Raw genomic sequence first — 20,319 nt, forward strand, 5'->3', positions numbered from 1 at the left:
AAAGCACATGTTCTTTATCTTGTCCAAAGCAAAAAAAAGGCTAAGGCCTTTTATGACTGAAGAAATACCTTTAACATTTTGCCTTGATCCATTCAGAAACATAAACAGATTCATGAAAACCTAAAATAAAGTGCCTTAGTGAAGTGTCGGGTCACCATGAGCCTCCAGGATTGCTTCATTGCTGCATGATAAAGATTTTAATGGAGGGATGAACACCATTCTTCAAAAGATAGTCTCTCACCTGGTTTTTTGGAGAGAACAGTCTAGCACCTTTCTCCACAGTTTTCTATAGGTGTTCAGTTGGGTTGAGATCTGCTTACTGCGAAAGGCATTAGCCATAGCATATGATCAGTCTTTTTCACACTCATCAAACCTACTCCGTGAGTTCTTGTGCCCTTTATGGATGCATCTTCGCTCATTTATTCAGATTTTATTAAGATTTCCGTACAGCACAACATACAGCAACTTCACTGATTGTTTAATTCTGTTTCCTCTGGAGAGTTCCCTCCGTCCTGTCAAGTTTGTAACTACAGTTTTCAGTTTTGCTGCTTAAATGTCTGCGTGCATGGAACAAAACTGAAAGCCTCTAATCATCAAATTAAAATCCTGACAGAAATTACTCATACGTCAATAGAACACAATGAAGAAATCACCTGGAAAGCTCATGCCGCTCGGCATCATTTAAAGGATAATATAGCTCACACAAACCAGGTAGATGCGTAGGTGCAGGTTGGAGAAAATAAGACATTCAGGTGGGCGGCATGTGGAGGATTTATGTGTACATGCAGATTCAGATGGATCCAGAGGACACATGCATCAGTACATCTACGTCATTTAATTTAGCATGGGAACCAGTCAAATCTACGAGATCATGTTCTCCTGTCAGGTCAACTGTTTATAACATGGGGTGGGTTTGATACACTGACTGTACAGAGGAGTGCAACATTATTGCCCATTGAGGCATTTTGATAAGCAACAAAGATGGCTGCTGCTGATGTGGAACTATTTCTGTTGAATCCACTATCACACCAGTATTAAGCAAACTGGATGGAATATATTATCTAAGAGAAGAACAAACAACTGCAATTAAAGTTTTTGTTGATAAGGACGATTTATAAGAAAGATATATTTGCTGTATTTGGTTTTGGTGCATTTGTTTCCAAGGATTGCTGCTGCTGGCTGAGTGATGTACTGGACCCATTCCAATCTTATTGCACCAGTTAGTCATTTAGATCCCAAAATATGTAAAAGTAGAGGGCCCAGATTTGAAAATACTGGAATTACCCTTTAACAGTGTCATAAGATTTTTATGTTTTTTGTTTTTAACATTCTTCCGGGCATCCATCGGCCTCCATTAATATCAATATAGTATAAAGCCAGCTTGCAGAGAATTAAAACTTGCTTGCAGATTATTGATAATTTAAAAAGTGTGCTGTTCTTGTGCAGCATTATTTTGTCATTAATTGCCAGCTCCATTGCTTCCCATCTCACCAAAAACATTAAACACCAAGCTATTTGTGTCCTCATTGCTGTTACGATTGCAAAATGCCCTTTGCAAAAAAAAAAAAACTCTGAAAAGCTTAGTCTCTTCCCTCTGAAGTATTATTCCTGCTAGCTGCGGGGCTTAATTTATTCAAGGCTGTTAAAAGCAAAAAAAAAGAAAGAAAGAAAAGAAAAGAAAGGCTTCCCTACTCAAGAGCTGGATTGTTTGGATCTGAATGGGAAACGCTGGTAGATTAACTCGACATGGATGGTGCACGCACTGCATACGGATGTACTGATCTGTAATCTATGTAATCTTCAGTGCACAAGGGCGATACGATGCTCCATTCACTCTGTGTGGGAAGTCTTTCAGTTCTCTATGAAGAATGGTTTGTTCTCTCCCATGTGTGTGATTCCTCTCCTATTTTTTTCTCACTCACATCCACACCGGGTGCCCTCTGTCTCTCGTGCTACACCTTTAGACACCCAGAAGGGTTCTTCCCAAAGAACTGGGGTTCTACCATTTGCTTCTGAAGAACCATTTTCATCCAAAGAAACCTTTATCAAAGAAATTGTTCCTCAAGGACCGTCGAAGTCCTTGAAGAGTTCTTTGTGCCGCAACATATAAGGGTCAGTAAAAGCCCTCAGGCTAAGTTCTAGATGAAACCCTTTGAATATAAAACATGCTCTCGTTAGAACCTCTTGGTTGGGTTCTTGTGAGCATCCTAAGAAGTTCTTCTTCAAAGGTTCTTTGAAACCGGTTCTAGGCTTAATTCTAGATCTTGAGAATCCCCATTAGCCATGCCCTAAAACAAAAGCTAGTGTCCCCATGATCCACATTTTAGGTTCTATCCATAACCCTTTATGTTGGGTTTTAGGTAAAACCTTCATAAAACATTTTACCAAGGAACCTAAAAGGGTTCTCCTGTGAGGACAAGCCAAAGAAATCTTTATTGTTGTAGTTAGCACCATTATCTCTCAGAGTGTAGCCTTTACCTCAGTCACATGCACACAGCTGCAGAAATGCACACTCTCTCTGTCCTCCTCTGCGTCTCTCCTCCTGTTTTTTCCGCTCCTCTGTGGTGCTTCATGATTTCATAGCTTCCAGTCTGTCTGCTTAGCCACGGGAATCTTTGCTGACGTCTCCGTCCTGCAGCCACAGCTACTGCGAGAGATGCTCTGGAGGCGAGGGGGAGATAAGAGAGAGGAGACAATCGCATTAAGACTCACTTTACCCCCCTGACCAAGACCAGAGGTTGGGATTTGAATGTTAGAATCTGTGCGCTTAAATCCCTGCACGGCTGTTGGTGCATTTCCCAAACCTCTGCAGCCCGTGCAGGCTTAAGCCGGCACAAATTAACACGCCATCGTTAAGGGGAACAACATACAGCCATATGCACGAGGAGCCTCTCGGAATAAGTCTTGGAGAGTGACACCGCGGCTGTTGTCGGCGCAGCGGTGGAGCTGTCAATGCTACAACACAACATGCTGTTCGGATCCATGGGTGAAGCCTCTTGACATCAAAGGTGGCACACAAAAGGATCCGTGTTTCCTTTTACTGTTGTCTGCACCTGTCAAAATGGTGTGTTTTTTTTTTGTTTTTTTGTTGTTGTTGTTTTATGTGCTCCTCCTGCACACCGGCCCTCCTGCTCTGTAGCACCACAGAGACCCCTGGTGGAGCTGGCGAGTATAGCATTATGTGTGTGTGTGAATATGTGTGTGTGTGTGTGGTCCAGGACAGATCCCAGTGTCCCCAAAACACTTTCTCACACACATACACACAGCCCTTGTCTCTCAGCTGTGGACAATATTTTTTTTTTTTTTTGTTCAGCTGTAAGACAAAACGACTCGGGGCCTTTTTTCAAATCTCCAAACCAGATTTTCCCTGTTAACGTTTTTGCTATCATCTGAGCGCGCTAGACTGCACTAGAGGGCCAAATTAGAGCAGGCCTTGGTAAAATAAAATCCCTATTATCTTTGAACTAGCAAGTACCCAATTATACGGCACAGTTATCTCCCATCTCACAGACTTCTGAGTCCTCGCCACAGGGCCAATGAGCAAGGAGTGCTAATGAAGAGATGCTGAATCACCTTTTTGCCTTCCTGGACACACAAACTGGTGGAACCCTCTCCCCCCTTGATCATCGGCGGCTTTTTTTTATGGATCAGAGTCATTCCCGGGCTTTGATGATGCGGTTCTTTTATTCCCCCCGGTGAGCCTGTCGCAGCGCAGGCCACACACTCGTGGATGTGCCGTCGGCTGCGGCTGCGTGTGATAAGAATGAGAGGTCTCTAATCCACGGCAGAGAGAGAAAACAGGTTCAGAAAGGGGTTTATCTGTCTCCAGTCACATAGGATGTGTGTTTCGAAATGAGCCGAGCAGAGAGGAGAACTCCTGCTGATGCGCAGGCAGGGAGTTTGTCTGTTGATATGTGTCTTCTGTGCACTTTCTTAGCCCTCTGTTCTCGTAGTTCTCATCATCCCAGGAAGCCTGTCTGTAGATCAGGTTGCCTTCTAGTATCTTGATAGATTACTTTTCTCTTTCTCTTCCATTTTTTGCACTGGATTTTCTTTCAGTGCTTTTGTTTCCACCACCTCGGCTGCTGCAGCTACTATAAAAATACATTTGAAATGCTCCCAAGAATCAACATTTTAGGACACTGAGTCTGTTTCAAACATTTCACGCACACATAAATTTAGCCATTGCTATTTTTCAGTTCTTCAGCAAAAAGTATGTGGATTTCAAGACTATCTAGCTTGTTTGAACAGGATTGGCAAAGTTTAAAAGTGGTGTTATCTAGAATTGCAGCTTTGTATAGCTTGGAAGTTGAAGCTTGATTAATGGGTGGATATCATGGTATTATTGCTTGAAATTGATTGGTTCAGTCCTACATAAACACGTTTTATTTTGCTTTAAGGGATTGGATTTTAATACACAGACCTTCATCCTGATAGTTATTTTGTCTGAGAGCAGTTCGGAGGTTTCCACTTCTGCTTTGCCACTTCTGGGAATTGCATGTCCTCAAATGGTGATCATGGTTGCGAAATAACTACTATCACTATGCAGTTGTCATTTTATTGTCTCACCTTACTGTACTTGCACTTTGTTTCAGCTCGTGAACAGTATTTGAACAGAAGTGGAATTGTTACTATTAAATCAGGGTGCAATCAAGCGGCATTGACTTCCTCTGGCAAGGCATAAACACCTTTTATTTTCTCATCACCTACACGCTGAAAGCTATGTGTATGGCATCTGTGTAGTATGTGGAATGAAGGGTGACTCAATCACAGCCTAGTTCATTGGACCTGCAAGGGCAAACAGCATGCCCTTATTGTCACACGAATATTAAGGGTATGTGAGTATAACTCAGCTGATAATGTGCAGTTTGAACTAGAAGAGAAGTCAGTATGAATTAAGAGTTTTACATGGGCTATATGAATTCATTAATAGTGCAAATCACTTTGCTTAAAAGCTGTCCCGTACTTTTGTGTTTAAAATTTCCCAAAGTACTTGCTGCAGAATACAGTGATTGAAATTTAAAAGTAGGGTCTGCCAGAGAAGGGGGCTGCTGAAGAGTGTAAGAGCTTTTATGAAGGTACAGCGGTGATGTGAAAGTTGCCGTGAAAGAGGGTTCAAGAGAGTGTTTTAAAGTTTAAGAGGCCGTCAGGGAATTGAAAAAAAAAAGGGTCTGGGATGGTTTAAGATGGTACCCCTGGAGAATGAGAGACTGTTTTAGGAACTGATGGAATCAAGGAGGCTGTAATGGAGGTTTTGAAGGGTAAAAATTGCAGTCTGGAAAGAGAATAGGTGTAATAACAGGAAGCACATTTAAGTATAGGTGTTCGGGGCTGGTACTCGATGCACTATCAGATAAGACCAGATATCCACCACCTAAGGCCTCAGGGGGGAAAATACGGATGTTGTGATCGTGCAATTTTTGATTTTTCGCACTTGAGCTGATCATGATGAGTCAACTTACCTGTAACTTTTTTGTCTGGCTCAAAGTTTCCGGATACTTCGCCTCCCAAGGATTCACAAATTTCCTTTTTGTTTTTCGTTCAGGTTCATTTGGTTGTTACTCAGTTGAATCAATTGCACATTTTTTGTGAAATGATGGGTTAGTAGAACTTTTCACCCCACAATAAAGAAACTTACAGTAGTCGAGCTTCAGTCGATGCTGGGTGGTTAGGTCTAGACAACAAAATTATTTGGTTAGTTTCAAGAAAAGATTGTGTATGTTGTGTTGCATATCTTCAGATGAAAGTCCTGTGTTTGACCTATAAACAGACTTCCTCACACTATATACTACGTCACCTGACATTTTTTAATGCGAAGGTTTGCTGTATCACCTGCCGCATGTGCAGTGTTTGGAAAAAAGTGCAAAATACACAAGCAAAACTGTATATACTGTGTTTTCAACAATTGTTCATCATTTTTAAATAAGAAATCTGGCTATTTATTTATTATGGGATCAAAAAGTAGCTATAGTACTTTCATTCTTCTAACCAGACATGTAGGTTAATGCAGATGTTGCCTCATATCCTGTCTCTTGTCTCCTACAGGAAGTCCAGTAAACCTGACGTGCAGAGCCTTCTTTGGATACAGCGGCGACGTCAGTCCACTCATCTACTGGATGAAGGGCGAGAAGTTTATTGAAGATCTGGATGAGGAGCGGGTTCAGGAGAGTGATATCAAGTAAGACATTCAACATCACACCTGAGCTAAATCAATCTAGATTTAGAGAAATTAACCAAAAAATAGGAAACAATAAAATAAAAACATCTCTTAGATGTAAAATCTATTGTTCTAAATCTCTCAACATTACAACAGACCATGAACAGCACATTATAACAAATTCATGAGGCCCTTCTCTTCAAAAGCAGCAGAGGACACCAGTAAACATCTATTTAAACCCAGTTACCACAACTGTGTGACCACACATCAACCCACTGTACAATAAAAGGAACTTTTCACTACCGAGCGATCATTTAAATGATATCCATGAATGTTTTATGTGGCTGCTTAATAATGCAGATAGCTATGCATTCTTTATCATGTACAATATATATGCACAGGTCAGGCGTTGCTCCGTCAGTGATCAACGATTACTTTGCACCGAAGGCAATAATAGCAGAGCAACACGGCAGATGGAAAGTCCAATTGAATGTCTGTGTTAGCCTCTATTTCCATTTGGGTGACCTCCATATTTTGGCTCACACTCATCACTGGAAGCAAAGGTCTGTTTACGCCAAAATCAGGTGAAATCCTGACAGCCAGGCACACAGACTGCCCGAAGCCGGTTGACCATCCAGCAGTGTTATCTAATTGGCTGGTAGGAAGCTGCTCTCCTTGCTTTAGGTTATGATGCAATCAAGTCTTATGGGAAAAAAACAACTCAAATTTCTATCTTGAAATGTTTCTCTCTTCAGGTTCCAGGTGGTAAATAAAACACTGCATCTCCAATTTATTTATCTCCCCAACAAGATTTACATTTCATATCCTTTTCATCAGTCTTTTTTTCGTTACCATGTCATGTATAGTTTTATGTCAGAAAAACAACCGCGTGCATTTTTCATTCGTGGTTGAAACAGTGATGCTCAGTGCGAAAAAAGTCAGGAGATGTTGATCATGAGAAGCCTGTACAGACTGTACGGAAAGCAGCCTCAGGTTATTTCAACTTAGCATGCAGCATTTGGCTGAGTGACAAGTTGATGTTTTCTCATAATGGAGTCGGGGCTCTTTGTTTTGGCTCGGATACATTCAGGTCATATTGGAAAAAGTGGAAGAAGAGAAGGACAAAGTGGTGTTTTATCTTAAAAACACTGACATATGGAATTTCAGTCATTTCATAGATTAAATGAAGACCAACCCTAAACAAAGTACAGCAGACATTGCTATCTTTTGGCTAAACATAATTGATTGCAGCTCACAATAACAGTACAATCATGCTGCGTTTCAGGAGGTACAGTTACATGTTTACCTTCACCATCTCAGTTTAGCATGTTAGCATGCTAACATTTGTTAATCTACACTGCACACAAAGTGTAATTGGGTTTGCAAGTCTTTGAATATAGCAAAGTACAGGGACAAACTGAGACAATAGAATGATTAGAATTTAATTTAATGCAATGGCTGAATATACAGACCAGTCAATAAAATAAGGTTTCGCAAAATCTGAGAGACTTTTTGATTAACTGTCTCGGACGAGCGGCAGATCGTACCATAGTGACTTCTTACCAAACTCACTGGGTAGTTGATCTTAACTTAATTACTGGCCATCTGGAAAAGGTCGCGTTTTGCTCCGTTTCGTGGACTGACAGGAGGAGAACAAATGCAGTGATAGTATGCCTCACCCGCATTTTATTTCTAGATAATGAGCATCAGGCACTGAAGGTCAATCAAAGCGAGAGCAGACAAGAGCTCTTCTTAGGCAGTTGATGAGCTGATCCATGGACAGTTTTTATTTATTTAAATTTTTCTCTGTTAAAATGATCCACGTTTATGTCCATATTGAGGCTTTTGATTTGCTGTTATGCTCTAACCTCCAGTATTGAAAAATAAAATAAAAACTTGATCTAAAAAAAAAGAGGGGCGAGAGGAGAGTACTCATCTTCAGATAAGCCCCTCCTTGGCGGGATAATCGATCATAATCATCAATAGGGGACGCCTCAGTCTGTTAATAGACAACGAGTGTGAAACAATAGAAATACTCTTGTTAGTAGTAGATAACAACTCTAATCAAAAAATACAAAGAACAAGCATTATCTGTTGTTTATTGTATTTCACCTTTTGTATTTTACCTTTACGATCAGACTGTCAGATGAAGTGGGAGCACAGTAAAGGCAAGAGACTTCCTGAAGAAAAGAGGATTATAAAATATCTAGGAAAAAAAAAAGAATCAAATAAACAACAAACATATTTTGACAGATATCCGAGCGGGAAAGGTGTTGCTTCAGAATTAACATAAAGTAACTGAATGCCATGTATTTGTGCAGCGGTGTGGTCACCGTCTCCCAGATGTTAAAAAAATGCGAGCAACAAATAATATTTGAGTTTTAGCAGTGAAGGGGAAATTCTTGATGCTCAAGATTAGGTTTTTTTGCACTGTTGTCAGCACCGACGCGCCCTCTAAGGTGGAGGTTTAGTGGTATCTAGCCGTGCGAATAGATTTGGCTTTATTTATCCATGTTTACCATTAATAAAATGCTGTCCTTCACAAATTTCCTGTAAATGGTGAAATCAGTTGAAACAGTGTGTTCAACAGCTGCTAAATGTTGGCAGGTAGAGGACATGGAGTAACCACCAGTAACAGTGATGCTGCGACAAACTGACAACTGACTCCCTGTTTGTTCTGCAAAGAAAAAAACAACTTAATGTTTTGTACTTAATGCTGAATTTTTAAAAAGGCACGAATGATTAAGACTTTGCCTGAGGCGTTTTGCAAGGTTTATTAATTTCCTCCTCAGTCAACAGCTCTCTGATTTTTTAAGGGAGTCTGGGTATATTGCGGTCACTATTTCACTGGTGAAATCAGAAACACAGTGTGTTCACAAACATCAGCTGTTTATCCTGGCAGGTAAGAGCCAAAACATGTTATTTGCATTACAGTGAACCAAATGGTCCTACATTGAGAGCCAGGACACACTTCTAAAAGAATACCGCTCAGGAAAAAGCACTGTTTTGCAAAATTCATGCTAACTGAAGAGTTAAGAAATAATAATTATTGTCTGAAAAATTGTCTGCACTGAAATATTCACACACCTTTTAATGCCCGGGCCTACTGTACTCCTTTGATGGACCCCACGTACGACTACAAAATCCCCGTTGTCGACAAATGTCATCTAATGAAAAGGTTAACTGTAAGCAGCATGACAGGAATAGGAGGAGAGTTAGCGGCCCAGTCGGCGACCTGGCATTTCGAGATGTCTCTATTAGCCTTCTAGCGCGCTCCATCCAGCTCTCAGCACCACTCTCTGTTGTGAAGGACACCAGGCCAATTAGAGCCTACAGGATTTAGGGGGCCTAGTGGAGGAGGTGGGGGGGCGACAGGTGGCAGCATTGGGTAGGTGGTATAATAAAGATAAGAGGAGAAAACACTGCGGAGTGGGTTACGTGTAGTTACAGCTTTCATATGACAGTCAAATGAGGTAACAAGCCAAGAGATCAGAACTGTGACCCTGCTTTGACAGTGTGTGTGTTTATGTGGAGTGAGGAGGGCTTGTGTGGATACAGTGGGCGCCCACAGCACGTGCAGTTTTTCAAGTGCATATTTTTGTTGTGTGCCACCGCGTAATGCTGTCTCCCTCTGTGTGTTTTTATTTATTTTATTTTTTTTTTTGTTCTCATTTGAATGTGCACCACTTCAAACCCACTCCCTGACATCATTCCATGAGCTTTTAGCTTTGAAATGGAAATTAATCACACAGGAGTATTCCCTGGAGGGCCGCCTGTAATACATGAAATGGAGCTTTTGGCACAATGTTTCACCACCGAGATTCCGGGTTGATATAAAATTTTGTGGCTGCAGAACAAGACTCTTCAGGATCTCAGAGGTGAAGTCGCGGCGTGGTACAGACATAAAGGCCGTGCTGCTGAAGTTTAGAGCCAGAAGAAGTTTCATTCCCCGGTGCATGAGCATGCAGCACCCTTTTGAGTAGCAGTTCAAGTGTAAAATTTCATTTTCTAACACTAATTAATTCTCTTAGTGATATTTTCATGGGAAATCAGGGTACTTACAGAGTCCAGCAATGCTTCCACTGCCTATTAGCACTGCAAACCAAGTACTTCTGAGCATTTTACAGCCTGACATTAATGCCACAATGAGGTAAACAATCATTAACCTGTTGAGATATTTAGTTGTTTATGGAGACTCTTTGCAGGAGTGCTCATCTCGCATTGACCTTAGAGACTGAATACTCTGTCCTACGCCTAAGTGTGTACCTACAGTGGCCACACACCTCACAAAAGTCCCTTCAGGGCTCCTGGAGAAACATGGCAGTGCAAAACATGGCAGCTTCCATGGAAGAGGACCCCTATCCTCAATAGAACAATGGCATGGCACCTGCTAAACATCACATTTTAGCATGGTCATTGTGAGCATTTTGCAGAATAGCTTAGCTTAGCATAAAGGCTAGAAACACAGAATAAAGCTGTGTTGTCAGTTTTATTCTAAACTAAGCTAGCCCCAGCATATTTTCAATACATGAGAGTAGTATCAAACTCTCTGACTTCACAGTATTGTCTGTTTTCCTACGCAATAGTCCCACGTACCGGTGGACCTTTACTCTGAGCAACACAAGGAAATGTCAACTTGCCCATTTTCTGTTTAGCCATTTCCTTTGGGGTCAGGGTCACAGAGCAACAGGGTTAAGCACAGCAATCCAGGCATCCTGTTCTAAAGCAACTTTGTCCAGCTCCTGGAGGGCTTGTTTGTGCATTTCAAGGCTGAACTGAGGATACAGTATGTTCCCCTCAGTGTCTTCTGGGGTTGTCTCTGTCCACAATACCCAATAAGTCCCTTTAGGGGCCACAGGCCATCTCTACCACATTATATGACCATCAGAAACCTTAAGTGAGGGTCAGAAGGTCATAAACTAATGTATCAGGAGCCCTAGAGGACCTGGTAGTACAAATGTGAGACTCATTGCTTTAGGCTTTGAAAACTATTGGATTAAACAGTATTTAGTAGTTTTGTGATAGTAGTTTGCAGCACATCAAATCAAAGTCGGCCAGACAAACTGAACACCAGAATCCTCCTACTGCAACACAAGCATTGTAACTCGAAGCTGATGCCTACTGGGTGATCTTTCACTGTATGCAAATTTTACATATCAGGTTTCTTTTTAGGAGCATCTGCTCTGATCTAATTCAGATCTACCTTTTGGGTGGAGTCAGGAGAGTTGTAGGCGGCAGGTGAATACATTTGATCAAGCAACAGCTTGGCATATTATAGACATAAAGTAAAGCGTGACAACGGTTCAAAAGTTCAGCAGTCACATTGAGGCTGCTTGGAGAGACTGTACTAGATAATGGCAGGCAGACACAGATCCTAATGCTGTAGAGATAATGATAAGAGCCTGTATAGCATGATCCATGAAGGTGAAGTTTTGATAATTGACCCATTGCTAAGCCCGTCCCCTGAGCAGCAACTGTCCTATTATAGATTAGTAACCGTATCTGGGCCACAGCAGGCAAGCAAATCTTTGCATTTCTCTACATGTTGGAACATCCTGCATGGGGCTCTGAGAAAAGAAATACTCTGATTAAACTTTGTCTTTGGTTAACTAGCTTAGCTTACTCCCTGCAATATCATTGTTACCCCCACTTGTGTTAGATGCCCCTGCATTTGCCAGACTCATGGCTTATTCCCAGGGGTTTAATTGGGATTTGCCGCAGTGGGTCGACTATGACATATACCTCTCCTGGTCGCTGTCTTGGTCCAAGCTGGGTTAGCTTACCCCCACCCTCGCTTTTTTCCTGGGGTGATTGCGGTGCCGCTGGTCTGGCTGAGCGATCGCCTCAAGCTGCACTTTCCTTTTTCCTTCTTTATGTTGTATTTCACCGTCTGACCAATGTTTACCGGGATGTTGCTAGCTTTAGCATCAGTCTTTTAGCATTGACGTGATATCATGTTCATGCCATGTTTGAGATCCTTTTACAGGCTTCTCATTTTAAAATGTGTCAGATGGAAATGTTAAAAACCCAGCCAGTTCTCAGGCGACTGAAAAAGTTGAAGCATTAGCATTGGTTTATATTAGCCCATCATTCATCATCATTCAGTCATCATTTTAGCTGGCAGAATCCACGGCAGTCAGCTAATTAGGCAATGAGAAGCTGCTTTTGTTTACCTCTCTGTGGACTTCATGTTTCAACAATTACTTCCAATTTAAATGTTAATTTGCCAGCATTATCTGTGTAACTGTAATAATGATGCTGTAATATTAATGTTCTCAGTCAGAGAACACGGTCCTTTTGACTTTTGACACTGATCTTGGATCTTTTGGTAGTTTCACCGTATGAAGTCATAAACCCAACTCAAGCTGCAGGATGTTTTCAAGATCACCCTCAGGTGTTTTGTGCCCGTGTTTTTCCTTGAGCATCTCGGTGAGTCATTGTGTTGCCTCCTCACCGCGCGCAGCATCAAGGATCGTGGTGCACTTTCATCTCCATCCAGCTACACGGCACCAGTTTGCCGCTGCCCTCGACCTTTATGCTGAACCACCTGCCAGATGTTTGTGTGGGTGTGTTCACGCTTCACGGTTCCTCTTTTCCAGGAACACACGCTTTTCTCCAGCTCCTGTTTATCTCTCTCACACATGAATCCTCACAAACACAGATATTCCACCACTCAAAACTTTCGCTTACAAGTATGATGGATAAGAGCCTTTTCTAAACAAAGATTGATTTATTTTTTTTTGCCAACACCTACGGTCTGTGTTGAGTCACACATGGGTGCCACCTCTTTAAAAAGCCATCAGCATGGATCTATATCCCAACCTTGTGGAGCCCTGTGTCTCTGCCTGAGTGGCAGCACAATGGAGAGGGATGAGTGTCAGAAAAGCTCACAGGAATTAAGAGAAACAGCTAAATTAATTTCCCTCTCACAAGAAGTAACCTTTGTGCTTTCCTGCGGAGGACCAGCTTAAAAAAGTACTACTTCATAATTAGTTTTTATGAAGCAGCTAGTCCATATGGCTACAAAATTATTACCTCTAATGGGTCTTCATTGTGCGTGGTCAATAAAAGAAATTTCACTGCGAGTGTGATATTTGCTACATAGGAAACCAATTATTAGCCGCGCTTTGTAAAGCTAATGTAAGATATTGCCATGGCAGCATTGTAGTTTGTCTTTACCTCCCCAGCACTTCACAATCTGCTTTGTTTAGTCTGTTCATTGATCAGCAAGAATTAGATGAGTTTTCATATTCAGATGCCCCGCGGCAGTCAGCAGATGAATGCCCAAGTGGCACTCGCACCTTTTCGCACTATTAGCCCCATGCATCATTAAACAGGGCTTTGAAATAGCTGCAATTTTTGTAACCCTAAAAAGATTATCTGCTCATATATCATTCCTACTTTTGCACAGCAACCCAGCAGGAGGGAATCAGCTCTTTCATTGTTTTCCTGTTGTTCTCCTCTTATCATGGGGATTTGTTAGGATTGCTTTTTACCAGGCTTTATAACCAACGCTGGGTCTTTATTTTCAGCATACAAGTATTTCTGGGATTATTTGATCATCAAAAAGACTGTATTCCTTTTATGTCCTTCTGAGTAATAAATAAAGTCGACTGATATGTAATGATTAGTAATTCATTGCATTTTCAAGCATCCAAATCAACACTGTTCCATCAATGGCAGCTATAGTGTTAAATGTTTGGGCTAACATTTGCATGCAAACACACTAAATTAACATGTCAGTTGTTTGAGTTAGAGGTTAGGGTGCCTTTGGTGTAATGACGGTTGTTTTCAGGATCACGGGCTGCTGGCTTTTAGTCCAAAGTGACATTTTTTCAGACTTTTGGGGTTTCGGAATATTGGCACGATAAACATCGCAATGTAAGCATTTCAGCATTTAGGCCAAAGCACAGCTTAGCTTAACTTGCATGTATGTTATAAGTTCTGTAGATTGGGTATTACCTCACATCTCAGAGATTTACAGCAAACTTCGTAGCTGGTTTTGATTCAGACCTCAGCTTCAATCAGCATACTAAAAGTCTTGTTCAGTCTCGCTTTCTACTGCTCAAAAACTCTGCTGTTTTAGTTGCAGCTCTGAAACAAACTCACTAGCAGATCAGCTGAATCAATCACAATTTTGAAAACCTTTTTGAAAATGTGCCTATGGACTAACAAAAGCTTCACTGTGTGCTTTTCAGGGTGAAAATTGGCTTAAGCTTCAACCACAGATTATTAAATAGCAGGCTTTTATAAAGTTTTGTTTAAAAGTTCTTAGTTTGTTCAAAAGTGCTAAAGGGATTTCTTGACATTTTGAGCATTTGGGTGCCGTTGCCTCCTGATAGCTTGTTAGCGACGTCAGCGTATTTCATTGAAGCCAGTTAGCCACAGCTTGATGGTGTTCTTCCAGCTTATTTAACTGAGGAAGTCACTGATAATGAAGAGGAGGCTGCTAAAATCCATTTTTTTGCTAATGAACACATGGCCCTGCCAAGTATTCAGTGAAGAAAAATAAGCACCAAGTGTCATAGTGTCCTTCCAGTACAGTCGCTGTGATCACAAAGCAGTCAAAGCAGTAGCTGCTAGTCTTTTGCATGTATTGTTGTAGTATAGATTTCCGGAAAATGGCTGAATTCTATGCAACAAAAACATCAAAAGAGCTTTTTTTCCTACTCACTAACCCTCGTGGCAAAATGTTGTGTGATAGGTCGGCGCCGTAGTGCATCATGACAGTCACACTATTATCCCCGTACCAACATGTCACAACCAATAGACATCAAGAGCCTCAGCGAGTCAACAAAGGAGTATTTTTTTTCATGAGGGAAATCTGTCATGACTCACGATGCTGGCTTCTTGTCAGTCATGGACTGCCACCTCCTACCTTTATTATTTGCTTTTGTTTTACAGTTGAACTAAAAAAGTGAAAGAAAAGTAAAAGCTGCCACAAATGTCAGCAGATTATAGAGCTTGGACTCCAACTCAGGCTCGGTCGAGTGCAGTTATCTGCATATTTATGACTGGAGAAAGATAGGTGTAAGTTTTACTCAGAAAATGTCAGCGGCTCAGAATTGCACTCCACCCAGATGGAGGCTTATAACTCCAAGGTCATGATTTATGGATTTTAGGATGCAACTCAAAATTTCCTTGGGGCAAACTTTTTTTTTGTCAGAAAAATCCATATTTTATTAGAGTCAATACTCTCTACTTATGACTTTTTGACTGCCTGCAGTCTAGAGTTATTGTTTTTCATAGTTGTGGGGTTTTTTGGTACAGATTCAAAAAATTCTGAATCTGTAGTCGCAGAGCACACCTGCAAACATTGTGTATACAAAATTTAAAAGCCCAGTTTCATGTGCTCTGATGTTCCAAGTCATATTTTTCTGTTCTGTGTGTATTTTTTTTTTTTATCCCAATTAGGCTTATTAAACGAAGACAGTGTGAAGCTACTTTGATGTACACCTCGCAGTCAGTAATGAGGCGGCAGGACTCCCTGTATGGGCAGCTGTTTGAAGTCGAATGTTACCAAACTAGCTTGTATGTTGGTTTTGTTTTAACCAACCATGAATTATAAACTTGTTAAAGCTTTGGGCATGCGGTGATTCAGCCGTCAGCCCCTCCTGATTAATTGATGGTTACTGTCCACCGTCAGAAAGTTCATGTTAAACGCGAGTCTTTAGCCCAAAACAGCGAATCCTCCTTTCATCATTTCAAGTCCAGTGTTGTCTGATCTTTTTGGGTCCAAATAAAATGGCAAAAACAGATTATTATTTCAGCTTCAGAGTGGGTTCCAAAAGTCTTTAATATCTGCCTTGTATCACCAGGCGAACATGTTCTGCAAGTATTTCCTAAAATGAATGGAAGGGGAAATGAAAGGAGCGAGCGCTCATTCTCGATTCTTTCACTCTCTCAGGTAAAAACGACCAAGTCTCGAGTGAATATTAACAATCTGAAAATTTGCACAGTGTGTGTTAGAGCTGCTCTTCTTCATAATTTAACAGGCACACACATTCATCACTTCCCTGGTAAATTAGGAGGTAAATCAAGTTTTTAGTTAATTCACACTTTTGGTCTTTTGAAATGGGGGGGGTTAGATCAAGCCTTTGGTTTTGAGAGATTATAATCATGCATATTGATTAACTCTGCAGCAATCAGTGTTTTTATTATAACAATGGATGAAATGATATTCTGATCATTGTGTTGGTTTACTCTGATCATTTACTCTGAAAAAGCTACCTGTCCAGCAGCAAACAGCAGACAAACAGAATTTGACACTTACCTGTTTAGAAAGTAGAACATTTTGCAACTAAAGAGTTCATTACCATTCATTCACATCCATTTTGGTCTCCATCAACCCCTGAACAACAAATCACTCACTCACTCTTCAGCTGCTAAATGCTCCATTATGTTCACCAGTTAGCTACTAACTTTTGTCTGACAGACGTTTCTTAGTGTCATTAGGGCTTTTTTTGCTGAAAACATGAGTTCATGAGGGTCTGCATGACGTAGAATCAGAGGGTGTACTCCCTAGACTTTTTCCAGACATCCACATACCCCTAATTTGTTGTGACAGTACGTTGGTCCTGTAGACATGTGCACGTGTTTCATTTGCATCGACTGCCACCAACGTCCATTTCTGTGCTCTCTTCCGCCCCCTGCAGGACAATCCGGGAGCACCTGGGTGAGCAGGAGGTTTCCATCTCTCTGACCATCGACTCCCTGGAGGAGAGCGACATGGGCAACTACTCCTGCTACGTGGAGAACGGCAATGGGCGGCGCCAGGCCAACATCCAGCTTACCAAGAAAGGTGAGACGAGCTCACGAGCGGGCACATAGATTAATTTGTAAGATGAAATAAAAAGCATATCCAGTATTCTGGCATGAATCTCGCAGATGGATTTAGAAGCCTTGATATTTAATAATGGCATGTTACAGCTTTGGAGGTGAAAAACGGCGTTTAATACCACAGGCCTTCGCTCTGACAATAGAGTGAATCTCTCGCAGCAATTTACTGAGTACAAAGAAGAACAACTAGTGGGATTGTGGGAATTGACCAGTTGTTTCTCGCCTCAGGGAGGGGAAAAAATGGGACAGTATTGTAGATAGTGCAGAAAGCCTATTCATCCACCTCAGCCCGAGGAAGTATTAGTTTGCAGAGAAAGAAAAAGCGTTTTCGGAGAGCCTTCGGTGTTTTGATGCCAGACAAGCTGTTTGACTGTCTGGCAGTGACCTCCCCCATCACGCACACAAATCCTCCTTTGATCGCCAGACTCTCACTCAGACATTTTCTCATCATTCATCACTGGGCTACTGTTGCCTTTCCCCCCTCCCTCTTGTCTTTTTCTTCAAGCAAACACTTTTGAGTTCTCGCTCTGATTTCTCCTCACTGAGGATGACTGTTTGAAAGTTGATTCCGTGATGATTTTAAATCGAGATGCACACTTTCCAGTTTGGTTATATAAGTCAGACTTTTTATTTTTTCAGAGAGGCTAGGGGGGTCTCTGCATCCTTAAAGTTGTCAGTGTTGAATACATTTACATAGTAAGATATTTTTCCTCTCTTTTAAGCTCGCAGCTTTGGATCCAGCTTTGATGGCAGCCCAGTTCCCCTCCATTTGCTATATTAAAGGGGTTTATGCTGCACAGTTGAATCTCAGAATAAGCCAGAGAAGATTAGCCTGGTCCTCGCAGGATTGCATGTCTACAAAAAAAAAAAAACAACCGGTTCCCATGTTTTTTTATTTGCTGCATCCACGGTGTGGTGCATCTGCACAAGGCCAGTCAGTGTTTACACTGCTGCTGCCTTTCAAAGTTCCTCTCACATGTGAAAAGCCGCACATGACAGTTCAAATGAATTTCTCAGTGCGGCATCAGTCAGAATATGTCTTCGCTAGTATGTAAAGTTAGCACTGAGATGCGTCCTTATTTCCATTTCTTGTACAACTTCTTGTAGTCAAGAAGTTGAGAGTCTCCGAGTCCTTGTGACCGACTTTTTTCACAAGAGAAGCAGCAGCATCGTGCAGTAGACGGCTGCCCGTGGTGCATGTGGTAAGTTTTTTGATTTGTGAACATGGAAGTGAGCAAACTCCAAGGTTTGTACGGGTGCTGGAAAACCTTAAAAATACTTGAATTTTAATGTGGTGTTTGGATTTTGAAATTACAGTTGCACTTCTCTCATAATAAATTTATATTTGACTGAAAAGTTCGCTTTTTAGATAAAGAGAAAAACAATTATATAGAGCCTAATTCAGGGATAAACACCAACACTTTTAAGCATGGGAAGAAAAAGCCATTTCACTTTAATTTAACACGACTTAACACAGGCTTTCTTGTAACTCTGACACTTCTTTTGTCGACTTCTCCCGTGAATTATGATGTGGTGTTTTCTGAAGGCGCTGTTTTTGATGAAAAATGAGCTCGTCTTCAAGGCTAGTTGAGCAAAGTGGCGGCACACACCACAGTACATTATGTCCTTGAAGGTGCCCTCGTTTAGAGCAAGCATGTGTACACTTTATATATATAAATATATTCTATTATTATTTTATTATTATATATTATACAGTATGTACAACATTGTGCAATTTACCACAGCTGTGAGGTGCTGGAGAAGCTTCAAAGTGTTTGAAAAGTGGTTGGATTTGACTTTGGAAAAGGTATAGGAGGTCTGAAACCCAGCTTTTACAATTCTCACTGCTGCTCTCCTCTGTTTTATTTTACCATTCAACCCCTGCCCTGCCTTTCCCCCCCTCTCTCTTTTCATCTTCCTCCCTAGACAACAGAGAGATGCCAAAATAGAGGGAGAGAAAGGGGTGATGAATCGCCCGATGCCATGTGGCTCCATCAAATCCAGCCTTCTAGTCGTCAGAAGCTAATTTGTCTTAATCCGTCCCACTGCAGCGCTGCTACAATATGGATGCCAGGCAGAGGAAGAATTGGCCTCCTCCACTGTAATCTGTGCTGCTTGAGGAGCAGCTGGCTCGTTATATTGTCCAGATATCTGAGAAGAGCAGTGTTCACTCGGGCGAGAGGGCAGAGTGGAGGACAGTGAAGAGGAAGTGAGGGAGAAGTGGGTCCAGCTTCTCACGGTGCTTGTTAGCCGCTACACCTCTCTCAGAAAAGCAAACTAATTTGAGATGATTCCCAGGCCGAGGGGAAAGAAAGTGAGACGAGTCGGAGGCTGGACCGGGGGAAACCTGTCTTCGCTCTGCCCGGAGTTTGTTTGCTGTTTGCTCTTTTGTTTGCGTACATCCGCGTACGTCCGTCCGTAGCTGCGGCTGAAGGTCGTCACCCAGACAGGCGTGATGAAGCGGCACGGGCCACGCTCGTTAGCTCCACAGAACATCATCCTTCATCACGGGAGCTGTCAGCCTGATGGCCGCTGCAGTGGAATGGGCATAGCGCACTCCGACGAGGTTAAATGTGCATCGGTGATGGATTGTGATGCGCGCGAGTCCTCTCCGTCCGTGTTTACATGTGTGTGTGCGGCATTGCGGCGATTCCAGCCTTTTGCTGTTGTCCATTAGTCAGCCAATGAAGGCTGACCACCCAGATTTTGCGAGGCGTAGCCAAGAGGAAATGTTGAACTGCAAAAGACATCCGACAGAAAGCACTGTAAAAAAAAGAAAAAAGCCTTGAAAAAGAGAGAAGATCGTGAAAAGACAAAGCAAATGACTTGGGTTTTCAAGGCAAGTTACTAGACCATTGAGCTTAATGGTTGAGTAGTCCATTGCCCTGTAGTGTAAAATATCACCTTTCATCCTCCTCAATAACACCACTAGTCTGGCTTTGGCTGAATACTTTTGTCTTGTGGACCTTTCTTAAAGGGATAGTGGGGTTGTATGAGGTTAACCGTGGTCAGTGTATTACGTACAGTAATACCAGCACAAACGCTATTTGCTGCTGCCTTTTGCTGCGTGTCGACCGAAATCTACTGTGGGTAATACACTGACCATCTCATACAACCCTACATAAAAAAAAAATCCAAACTATCCCTTTAAAACACAACAAGTATGGAGAATAATCTGTCGTTTCAAACTGAAATATCAACAGTGAAGTCTTGCTGTTCCTTAAATTCAGCTCACTCTAATGCTTTTCATGAGTTCACGTCAGGCTACAGTGATGACGGATGGCGGGGGAGAGTGGGCCTCTTCGATCCGTCGACGAACAGGC

At 41.8% G+C, this 20,319-nt stretch overlaps 1 protein-coding gene across 2 annotated transcripts in view; it reads left to right on the top strand.

Moving 5' to 3' along the window:
• The window catches only part of LOC146304825 (interleukin-1 receptor accessory protein-like 1), a 259,746-nt gene that overhangs the window by 220,820 nt on the left and 18,607 nt on the right, over positions 1-20,319 (top strand). For both annotated transcript variants that reach the window (XM_084713662.1, XM_084713663.1), the window contains exons 7-8: positions 6,046-6,178; positions 16,813-16,958. In XM_084713662.1, the coding sequence (XP_084569788.1) occupies positions 6,046-6,178; positions 16,813-16,958 (279 nt within the window). The remainder of the gene's footprint in view (positions 1-6,045; positions 6,179-16,812; positions 16,959-20,319) is intronic.

This window comes from Lutjanus erythropterus, chromosome 24 (genome assembly GCF_056507025.1).
Source record: "Lutjanus erythropterus isolate fLutEry1 chromosome 24, fLutEry1.hap2, whole genome shotgun sequence".
NCBI classification, from domain to species: domain Eukaryota; kingdom Metazoa; phylum Chordata; class Actinopteri; order Lutjaniformes; family Lutjanidae; genus Lutjanus; species Lutjanus erythropterus.